Source organism: Limulus polyphemus, unplaced genomic scaffold (genome assembly GCF_000517525.1).
Source record: "Limulus polyphemus unplaced genomic scaffold, Limulus_polyphemus-2.1.2 Scaffold20, whole genome shotgun sequence".
Taxonomy (NCBI): Eukaryota; Metazoa; Arthropoda; class Merostomata; order Xiphosura; family Limulidae; genus Limulus; species Limulus polyphemus.
This window is the reverse complement of record NW_013665630.1, coordinates 1,738,466-1,750,382: the sequence shown is the minus strand read 5'-3', so window position 1 is coordinate 1,750,382 and position 11,917 is coordinate 1,738,466. Positions and strand designations below refer to the sequence as shown.

At 29.7% G+C, this 11,917-nt stretch overlaps 1 protein-coding gene across 5 annotated transcripts in view; it reads right to left on the bottom strand.

Annotated features, from left to right (window-relative positions):
- LOC106458086 (Golgi-specific brefeldin A-resistance guanine nucleotide exchange factor 1-like) overlaps positions 1–11,917 on the bottom strand; it is a 72,159-nt gene that overhangs the window by 36,896 nt on the left and 23,346 nt on the right. For all 5 annotated transcript variants that reach the window (XM_022384409.1, XM_022384406.1, XM_022384428.1 and 2 more), the window contains exons 6-13: positions 9,740–10,288; positions 9,287–9,421; positions 8,694–8,874; positions 8,102–8,322; positions 6,573–6,671; positions 4,191–4,385; positions 896–1,058; positions 242–483 (exon numbers count right to left, since the gene is read on the bottom strand). In XM_022384409.1, coding sequence (XP_022240117.1) covers positions 242–483; positions 896–1,058; positions 4,191–4,385; positions 6,573–6,671; positions 8,102–8,322; positions 8,694–8,874; positions 9,287–9,421; positions 9,740–10,288 — 1,785 coding nt within the window. The remainder of the gene's footprint in view (positions 1–241; positions 484–895; positions 1,059–4,190; positions 4,386–6,572; positions 6,672–8,101; positions 8,323–8,693; positions 8,875–9,286; positions 9,422–9,739; positions 10,289–11,917) is intronic.

Here is an 11,917-nt window from a genome sequence, read left to right as displayed (position 1 = left end):
AGAGAACCTGTTTATTTAAAACCACTTGCTTTTTTCTTATGCTTAATAGCCAAAGAGAACCTATTTATTTAAAACCACTTGCCTTTTTCTTATGTTTAATAGCTGAAGAAAACCTGATTATTAAAAACCATTTGCCTTTTTCTTATGCTTAATAGCCAAAGAGAACCTGTTTATTTAAAACCACTTGCCTTTTTCTTGTGTTTAATAGCCAAAGAAAACCTGTTTACTTAAAACAACTTGCCTTTTTCTTGTGTTTAACAGCCATCAGTTCTTCATGGGATGAAATATTCTCTGATATGCTCATCCTATTTGGTTTGATCAAGGGAATTCTATTACTGTGTGTGTTCACAGGAGGGAAAATCTTGGTAGAGCTAGAGATCTTTGCATGTTCCTGTATCTTCTGCCCAACAAGGTATCCTGATGCAAGGAGGCCAAAGCTTTCGGGTTTCTCATGTTTCAAGTCAGTTTCCATTTCCATTTGGACTATACATAAATGTTGTTACAAAATTATAGTTTTTTTATACCTTAATTCACATTAAAACAATTTTAAATTAAAAACCATTTCAAAAGATATCACTGTCCCAATGCTTTGTTTTGGAACTTTTGTAGATATATGTCATATTAACCTCAAAACTAAAATACAATACAGACAAATCACAGGGAAGGCCTCAATTTTGAAAATTGGTTTGTGACTAGTTTAATATATTCTTTAAACCTACTTCATCACCATTTGAGTACTATAAATAGCTACTCTGATTTTATCAGTATCAACAAACAAGCTATATTATCTAATTTTGCAATAATACAAGTAAATAAATAGAGATTTAAACTTGTGGTCTATAATTCTTTGAATTTACAACCACCTGAAGTTTCCTTTTACTAACAAAGAGTATACCTCGCTCAGCAGCTGCCAAAGAATCTTTCACATCATCTTTGGTGCTTTGTCTTTCAGTAAGTACTCGGTAGTGACAATGAGTTTCGATAGAGTCAATGACAGTAAGAAGAGCATCCAAAGACAAAAGGTGAGTGGAGTATAACCCAGAGACTGGAAAAGCATTCTGGAAAAAAAAAGATAGGATCAAACACAGAAATCAAAGCGATTGTCAAGTAAAAAGTAACAAACTCAAAACACCAGTCTTCTCCAATAAAGACTTCTTCAACTAAATCTAATGTTTTTTTTAAAGACTTTACTCTCTGATGTCATACAAAACAACAATAAACTGATTGTGGACCAGCCTAACATACTAATTTTTTATTTAAATCAAACTAATTTAATATCTTTATAATATTAAATGATATGGTCATGATGTGTTTTGGATGCTACAAGTATTGTACATGTACTACCATATAGTCCTTTTTCACAAGGAACTTACAATAAACAACATGTATGCTTTAGCAATGTACATGTAACCATACTACTGTTCAATCTGACTTCACATGGATATAACAGGTACATACAAAAACTGCTTAGTAGAGTACAAGTGTTATCTTTATACATAACTAAATTAGGACAATATGACAAGATTGAATGTTATATTAAGGTTTTCAAAAATAAATTCACTTATTGTAGGGGAAAAAAATACCTCAGATAAAGCAATGACTAAACTTTTCTTTGACTCTACTAGTACTAAGATTTATTCATCAGGAGTATAACCACAATAAAGATATTTGTTTTATATTTTAGTCTGAGAATACTTTGTTTTTTGCTCTAAGTGCAGTGGATACATATTACCATTTTTGTATTTTTTTTGACAAAATCTAAAGTCTTTTAAAATGGAAACTTTTCACATTAGTTGGCTACACAGTCCAACTGTATAAAAATTCTAACAGAGGCTCATAAGCTCTCCTCTACACATATCACTTTCAAGATATGAGAAAAATACAGAAACCTACATCAATGTTTAGGTTCTCAGAAGCCAAAAAATTTTTTTCCATTAGGGTACTTATGTACATGCTATTTAATAATCTAAAAAAATCTAAATCATGACATTTTCAATGTGGACTGATTAGAATATCCAACATGTGTATTACTAGCAATATATTAATAAATAACTCATGGGAGAAAATACACAAATTTATGAATAAAATAACAAATTATTCATTTTACTCAGACTGCCAGATAACTGTACCAACTATTTTAGCATTTTGAAATCAATACAAACCAACTGCAACTGATTTTGTCACTCTGGAATTTTTCACAAATAACTGCCCATCAAGCTTTAGTTATCTAACATCACTATCAAATAATTGCCTAACAGCCTTGGTTGGAATTTGGGGATCATTCCAAAGTAACTGCCGAAATTCTTGTTAAAGCATTCTTTCTAAGATAACATTTAAATAACTACTTAATTACTTTATCCTTTCTACTGCCAAGTTTGTCTTATCAACTAAGCTTGACCTTAAACTGACTTAAATCAGTATTAAAAGAATAACAAAACTGTCTTAATTAATTGATAAAATAAATATAACAATCTACCTTTAGAACTTATAGCTTGTACTGTTGGATCACCCTCAGAAAGTTTGTTACACTAGTGGAAACATTTCTAGATTGACTGTAACATACAATCTATCACTTTGGTGAAACTTCAACATATCCTTTAACCCCATTGGAAAAAGGCAATTACCGAACTCCTCAACACAGTTAAACCTTCTTGGAATATCAGCAGGTATTATTTTAGAGAACAGTTATTTCAAAAATGATTTTAGCAACATATCTTAAGTATCTCTATTCAAAATAGGATCCTAATGATAATTTCAGTAATATTTTTTGCACCTACTGAAACAAAAGGGTTTAAACAATTGCATCACATAACAAATCTTCATCCATGGGGACGGTATAGAATTTACAATGACATATTTGGAAATATGACTCATGGTACTGAAAATGTACTTGAATGTCACAAGTATCTCAAAACTGTACATCCAACAGTAAGTCACTTTAGAAACATCACACAATCTTTGTTGTTTGTTAATCTTCAAACATATATGTCTCTACTTCTTTACACACAAAAAATACTCACTATAATCTTAGATTACAGATCACATTATCCTCCCACAATAAAAAAAAGGGTTAACTATGGGATAATTATACAAAACTGAGTGCGTGTTTTCTAGTAAATACAAAGAAAACACAAAATCCTGAACTTAGACTTAATACTAAACAATGGCTATTCAGATACATTTAACATGTATATTGTGTGTGTGTATATGAATGATGAAAGATAAATGGAAAAATTTATTATTACTATTAACATTGAAGCACAGTACACTTAATACAAAACAATTTGTTAAATTAGGAAAAGAAACATAATTTGGAATATAAATCAAATCTATTGCACAAGTTATTTCACATATCAGTGAAGAACTATGAAACAACCCATACCAGCATTTACATTTGTACAAAATCCACAAATAACTTTTAAAAAATCAAATCTGTTTTTAAAATCAATAGCCATTGCACAAAATCATTTCGTTAATTTTTTCTAACATGCAAGGATAATGTTTTCTCAGTCATTATCAACTTGGACACAAAGTAAAACCATGAAACCACCTATGTTGGCAAAAAGTAGCTGACCATTTCATGAACTCGCACATGAACAAAAACAAAGATATGCAAGACATGGGTACAGAAGGAATTGCAGTTGCAGACCACAAATGTTATACACATAAACAGCACCAACTTTGTACTGCCCTGCAAATGACAAAAATCTTGCAAAAACCAATAGCTCCCAAGAAGGAAAGTTTAAGAGCCCATTATTGTCAAACAACACAAGCCAGAAATTAATAAACATAATAGCTGTAATCAAATACGTTGTGAACCATTTCTTGACACTGAGTATTACTTGTTTACTGTAATACTCATTTCCTTATACTCTTTTGTTCTTATACTTGGAATGTACTCCTTTTCACAATTCTCATTAAAATTAGATACAAGTTTCTACATTACAGTTTCAAAATAGTGTATGTCTCATCTGTAGAAATATTGTGAGCTCTGTTGCTTGTTCACCTGCTTTTGAATCATATTAATTTTTAGAATGTTTTCTTCATGAAAACAATGCTGAAATATTGCATTAATAAAGTAGTTTTAAATGTTGTATCAGGAGTTACAGGTTGTTGTATGTATTTACATGTAAAAGATGTGTTTTAAATTAATTTGAAATTAAGAAATAATTGAAACTGTTATATATTACCTTTGATAAAAGTTTGGTTAGGTCTTCAAACAAATTGGAGCAATACAGATCACAATCATAGTTTAGATACAATTCTGTTACCAAACCTGGAATTCGCCACAGTTGGACAACTGAATCTAGGGCTAGTGCTCGTTGTTCATAAAAAATCTTAGCAGATTCAGACACGATTATTTCCATCAAGCGAGACAAGTACATCTGAAAATAATTATAAAAAATTAAAATGAACCAAAATTTACACAACCAGAAATGCTAATTCAGAATTAGAATGAGAAAAACGTTTCTTGAAAAAAACAGAAAAAATTACATAATATTATACTTCAAAAAGAAAAAAATTACAACTAATTTAAAAGTCTTACAAAATATGATGTTAAAACAAATTGAAAATTTGTACAAAAACAAAAGTGAGAATAATGTTGAAGAAGCCAAAAATTACCTACAACTAACATTGTTTTACAATGAGAATAACAAGTTGGGTCTCAAATAACTTGTATGTATAAAAAAAAATAGAGAACATATCTTGTACTGATTATCCAAATATACAATGAAAATAATTTTTTTTCTAAGATATACTTGGTTTCAAAAGGTAATTCAGAAAATAAAGTGTTCATTTTAATTGTACGTTTGATAGATAATTAATTATTTTAATTTGTTTTTTTTTATCAATAATAAATCATGTTGTAAAGCAGTGGTTCCCATCCTTTTGACAAATTAATTCCAATTCCAACATTTCACATAACATACAATATTAATTTTTGAAAATGCTTTTAAAGTAAACTATAAAACAATACATCTTAAAACACAATTTTTTTGACCACTTTGTAAACCAATTGAAATCTCCCTGTGGACTGGCAGTTGGGAACTACTGCTGTAGTTTTTGAGAGTATAAAAATTCTAGAGATGTAATATTTGACAAGTCTCTCTCACAAGAATACTGTATTATTATTAAACTGGGATAAGACTACTGAACAAACAATATGACTGTTAACAGAACAGGCTACATATATAGTCTTTTATAACCAGGAATTTCATTTACTAGGTTTGAAATAATACACAGATTACGTAAGATAACAGTTACAGAAAACAAATCACATTACTGATAGGAAAATTTCTAAACAGTACTGATGCTTTTCTTCAATAATAACTTTAAAGTATCTAAACATTACCTCACCTAGCAGTTAATCAACTCTGCACTTAATCTAAGGAAATGTTATTTATTCTGTGACTATGTAAACATCATGAAATTTTTTCTCACTTTTGAGTTTTATACGCTGATACTTATGAAAATATCAAGATTATAAAAAAAAATCCAGAATATTTCTCATATTTTAATTTACAGTACTATCACATAAGATATTAAATGATACATCTACTATCCTGTATTACAAGATTTGTTTCTCAAATCAGCATATCATTCAACTTTGTGTGTGAACCTTTTCATGTAATTCTTGTGATGTTTTCATTTACAATTGTACTGAATTGAGTTAAATTAAACAAAGTAATTAATTGTTTTGTTTGTTTTGAATTTTGCTCAAAGCTACATGAGGGCTATCTGCATTAGCCGTCCCTAATTTAGCAGTGAAAGACTAGAGGGAAGGCGGCTAGTCAACACCACCCACCGACAACTCTTGGGCTACTCTTTTACCAACAAATTGGATTGACCATCACATTATAACATCCCCACGGCTGAAAGGGCAAGCATGTATGGTGGGATAGGAATTCAAACCCACGATTCTAAGAATGCGAGTCAAGTGCCCTAGCCACCTGGCCATGCAGGGCCTACACGTTTTATAGTACCATTTCAACACCCGTAGGTTTCATTGTCATTGTTATGGGCTGATACTTCATTGTTATTTACAAACAATTATTCGTAAGTACTAAAGTCTAAAAATGCATTTGATTTCTAATGTTTAAATTTATTAGTTTTGTTTGGCTGTATTGCTTTTATTTTTGTTAAACAAACTTTCATTATAGAGATTCTATTTGAAAGAACAGTAAATAATATTATTTCTAATACTCTCTGTCTTTATAAAAATATATTTACATATAAATCAGGCAACTAATAATTTATGTTATGCCACTTTTGATAAACATAACTTATAGACATTTTATACTTTATCATGTGCTATACATTCACTGAAACATTCCATTAAGTATCACACAAGTATTTAATCAGAGCCTCATTGGAAAGAAGTTCATTTTAATTGAAAAATCATAAGTGAAATTGGAATATTTGCTTAAAAAGATGAACCAGTGGTATTCTTGAATTTCAAACTTAAAAGACATTTTTTAATTTATAAATCCTATGGACTTGTGACCTTCAGTAATTTTTAGACTGATATTTAATACAAATAATTAATCTTTTAAAATATATAAGCTGCATACCTCTAGCTGAAACTTAAGATGTGTTCGTAAAGCTTCAAAAAGCAGGAAACAAACACTAAGAGTTGTTGCAAACAATGACAGTCTCTCAGAATTCAAGAGCTGGAAAAAGAACCATTAAAACATACAAATTATTTTTGATGATATGTGGGTTATATATTTTTTTAACTTGTTAAAAAATTAATGAGTTACATTCAAATAAACTGAATTTTTACTTTAATTTTGGTACCTGTTCTAAAAAAAATAATTAAAAAATTTTTGGTATATAAATTTAAATATTTTTCATGTAATATGACCAAAATTGACTTTTTTGTATATATTTCTATTTCAAATGACTCTCCATTTGCCGCATTACTGCGAATACTAAAGAACATTATTGTCAAAGCCTAGTCAAAAATACCTTAATGAGCAAAGCATGAACAAATGCTGTAAAACACAACAAAAAAAATGTTTTGAAGACAGCACTATATCACACTGTTTTACATTCAGTACAGATGTTAAAATTACTTGTCGTTAAACGTACCACATAAAAAATATAAAACTAATAACATTTTGATATTAGAAGGGAATTGGTACTAATATGTAGTTCAGTAATATATATATATATGGCCCTAACTAAAATTGGATGACAATGAAGAACACCCAGTAACTTGTAATATATTGTTAAAAAAAATCTATTTCATGTTAGACCACTGTCATAAGAACAACTGATCTAAATAATAAGTATTTTTCAGTCCTTTATTTTTATATAAATATAAAAGTATGTGAACACACAATCTAAACTTACCTGTAAATGAATCAAGGAAGTAAGGCAGCTAAGTTAAATGTATGTAAACTATAACATATATAATTTAGTAAACTTAACATACCTTTGAAAAATAATGTATGTCACAATATGGAATGGGGTAGAAGAGTAGAAGGTAGAAAATGAAAATTTTTTAAAGTTTTAAGAAATGGAAGACAAACACATGTCTTTCCAAATGATGACCAATTTTTTACCCATACCTGTGAGGGTAAGCAATTTTTAATTTGGACTGGCACTTTTCTTGCATCTTTGGCACTTTTCAATATCTTTTCTACTTCCCATTCTTTTTGTCCTATCATACATTTTTTCAACCCTTGGGATTCAGATTTTTTTTTTTTAAGATACACCCTTGAACTTTTCTAGGAGAGGATACTTTAGAAATATATCTATAACAGTCTTCAGGCTGTTACAGATAGTTAATAGGTATTAGACTGAACGTAAAGAATTAAACTCAACGCATAATGGTGATAAATTCATTTAGGTGTCAGGTGTCACCTTTCATGTAGGTTAAATTTTTCTTTTTTCAATTTCAAAGTATGCAAATCAAGATTTTATAAAATTATATTAAGAAAAAGCTACTTTATCCAGATATCTACCTCTGCACAATACTTTTATTTCAACAAAACAGTCTCAAGCATAAAACTCTTTCAAGATTTTATATTTTAAACTTATATCCCACTTCGAATTATCCATATAAAAAATTTGCTACTAAGTTTAGACAACGTACCAAAAACAAATTTCGACACATGTCATCCTTTACTAGGGCCAAGAGAGATGAAAAGTTACCAATACTGTCAGCTCCTGCTTCCAAAGCAACCTTCAGGAGCCCTAGTCCAATTTGAATCATCATTTCTGTGTTGTGATGGTCAAGTGGGCATATCAGAGATACTAAGAATCGGAATAATTCCCGTACACAAGGAAGTCCGTATGGCACCAATGGATCTAAACCTGTTTTATTTTAAGTAGATAAAATTAAATTAATCTGCAATTAAAACAATGACCTTACCAACTCTGATAATATTATGGTTATTGAAATAAAAACAAAATAGGCCAACAGAATGATTAATTGTATGTTATGGTGTCAAAATCAACAACATGAGCACTGATATCTCTCAAAAACTAATATTTTAGTGAGGGTGGGGAAGAGTTTGATTACATTGTTAAGAAAAAAGACTATACAGATGTCAACTAGTGTGAAAAGTTACATAAACTCTTGAACAATTGACACTTTAAATTTAGTAACATTACGATAAGGGTATAAATAGCACAAAAAAATTAATACACTAACTGATTTGCTAATAACAAGTACAGATACCGACCCTCTTTTGGAGGCTGATGAGAAGTGAACCGAACACCCCTGGGATTAACATACTCTTCATTCTTACTTTCTCTGTGTTCTGGAAAACTTGTTTCTAGAGCCAAAGATTCAGAATCCCCAGGTGTTTGAACTGGTACAAAATCAGCATTATTGCTGTTCTGCAGTGGTTCTGTCCCCTGTTTCTAGAACACAGAAACATGGTAGAATGTTATCCAAGTTCACATTCACCGGTACCACCATACTTTCAATTCAATCTCATGTCAATAGTTTTACAAAAGAAAATATATCAAACACTTTTAAATCTAAATGAGTCTGTTAGAAACACGAATAATACTTTAATAATAAAACAAGTTTTACACTTAAATAATAATCACACTCAAAAACCTCACTACAGAAGGTAACCATGCCTTTCTTCATCAGGGTTGAACTTTCTAGTTAACCCCTATGATCCAAGGTCTAACTTCTGTTAGTACTTAGTTTAAATTGTAGTTTAATTTGTGACATTTTATGTCCTTTAAGTACTATGGATTAATGTATTTATATTGTGCTATAAACTTGTTATGTACTATAACATTTCTTTTCTTATAGGCTCACCCGAGAATCATTAGACGATGAAAGAGATGCGTCTCTTAGTGATGATTCATATATATAATCTTGCTGCTGTTCAATGTTTGTGGCTTGACTACTGTCACATCTTTCACTAAATTCAGTTATTTCCAATGTATGATCCTACAATTCAAATTTAACATTATTTTAGAAAATTATTAAATTGAAAACCATGGAAATATTCAAATTATTTCAATATTTCTCATTAGTGAATAACATTAAATGCATGTTATATTTTAAGCAAAATAGCCAAGAATTGAATAACTTACAATAAAACTAGAGAATCAAATATTTGTAATCTTGACTTTATATATAAAACATTTTATAACAATTGTTTCATGACTGATATATGGTCAAATTTACAAAAGTGACAAAAGAAGATAGATGAGTAACAAAAGAAATGATAATGCTTTCTTGAACTTTGGAGAGAAAATAACTTACTTTTGTAAATCTACTGCTGGCCAGATTATGTACATCTACATGAATGGTGTTCTGATGAGGTAAACTGAAACTTTCTGTTATTGTAGTTTCAATCACCTCACATGGTGATTCTTCCTCACAATGGGAATGGGTAGGGGAATCTCTTGAAGTTACATGATTTTCTATCTTGAAGTATGTATCTTCTACAATCTCATCTTTTGTCTCCGAAATTAACAAATTCTGAGGTCTAGATGACATATTAGTTTCTAAAGGAGTGCTGGTTTCTTCTGTTGAAGATTTAATGACTTTTTCTGATTCAACTAACCCTTGAGGTCCTTGTGTTTTTTCTGAGGAAGTACTGTGCAGTTCTGGGTTGGCAAGTTCAGCAGTTGTATTAAAAGAAGCAACACCTAAACTACTTTCAGGACTGTTAGCTGTAGATGCAGGTGGAGTTAGAAATGGAATATCTTTTTTTGGAGAAGATGCATTATATTTTTTATGTTTAGGCCTTGGAGATCGACGTTTTCTGGCATGACGAGATGTGTCAATACCACTAGCTCTCATTTTGAGCTGGAAAAACAAAAGAACAAATAACAATTTTCTTCAGCACACTAATATACTGAAAAATATTACAATTTTTTTTTAACTGCAACAAGATTTGGGCTGTCCTTTCAAAACTTCCAAATTACTGTTTTCTTACTAACCTTTAGGAACAAGAAAGAGTTGATTTGATTTTGCTCATGAATGTGCACTGAAATGTTTCACAGATCTTTAAATCTCCCTTGAAACAGTCATTCCTACTACCTTTGTTTATGTTCTAATAAGTCTAATAAGTAAACAACAATTTCTACATAGCCAGCTTTTTACAAGATCCTACCTCAAATCTGTGTTGGTCGAAGACACAGCAAACAAGATTTTGAATGTAATAGATATATTCAACCACTATTAAGAAAGAACAATAGCTAATACATTTATAGAGAAAAAAGAACCTTGAAATTTTTTTTCGTGTTGATTTTTCTTACACTGCAAAAACCAACTAACTCATCCTCTGACTAATATTAGTTATACACTAAATCAAACCTTTTACCTATTATAACCTCAAAAAGTGGAGAAAATAATGGTGAATCTATCACACACAACTCAAAGCAAACAGTAAAAAACTATGAATGTTAGGTCTTAATTAACACTCGTTAAAATTTGTAGGGAAAGATGTCTAGGAAAGTCTTACTACTCTGACTCATTTTAATAGAAACAAATAGTGGAGAAATTCTGAATACCATTAGAAATATTTTCAATTTCAGTGAACGTAAAACTTTCCTATCATGTTGTTGCTACTCATTTTCTAATATTGTTTAATCACAGCTGTTCTGTTCTCATGCATATACTGCATTCTTTATTCTACATCCACGTGACATTGTATTTCAAACTTCAGTCATGATTTTCTGATGAAATCCACATATCAAAAAATTAAGAAAATAAAATATATTTAAATAAGTTTTTTTAGAAATAAATTATATAATTTATTTTTTCAATCACTAGAAATATTAAGGTTTTTTCGAACAAGCTATGAAAGTTATATTTAAAACAACAGATTTTCTGAAACAGCAAGTAACTATTTATGCAGGTAAAGCTATTATAGACACTGGAGAGTTTGAAGAGTGATATTAAGATCAGAAATGAGATTTTTTTTAGACCCAAATACAGCTTAGTTAAGTATCCTGATAAATTAAAGTGGATTTTTGCGGTATGAGTATAGTTATTCCAAAATACATATATAAAACCTACAAAAGTTATTTTCTTACATACTCTATATGTGGTGAGGCTTAGCAAGTATGAAGCACGAGTACAAAACTTTACAACATCATAAGTAGTAGAGGTCATTGTTTTCTATGTATTTTTTATTTATCTATGTCTTAAGAAAAATAACTAAAATTTATATGCAAATAGTAATAATATATATACATATGTAATGTGTGGTAACCAAAATGTCATTATATTTTACAATATACTGGCACAGTAGTAATAAGGCTAAGAAATGTAAAACATTTGTACTTTGTAAAAATCAGTTTTATGGAATTTGATACATTAATGTGAGTTGCATGTGTTCTGGATGATTTACAACTTTTGTGGTGGGAATATTAGTTATACATGGTTCAAAGGTCAATAAAACAACAAACAAAAAAAATATAATATATAGAT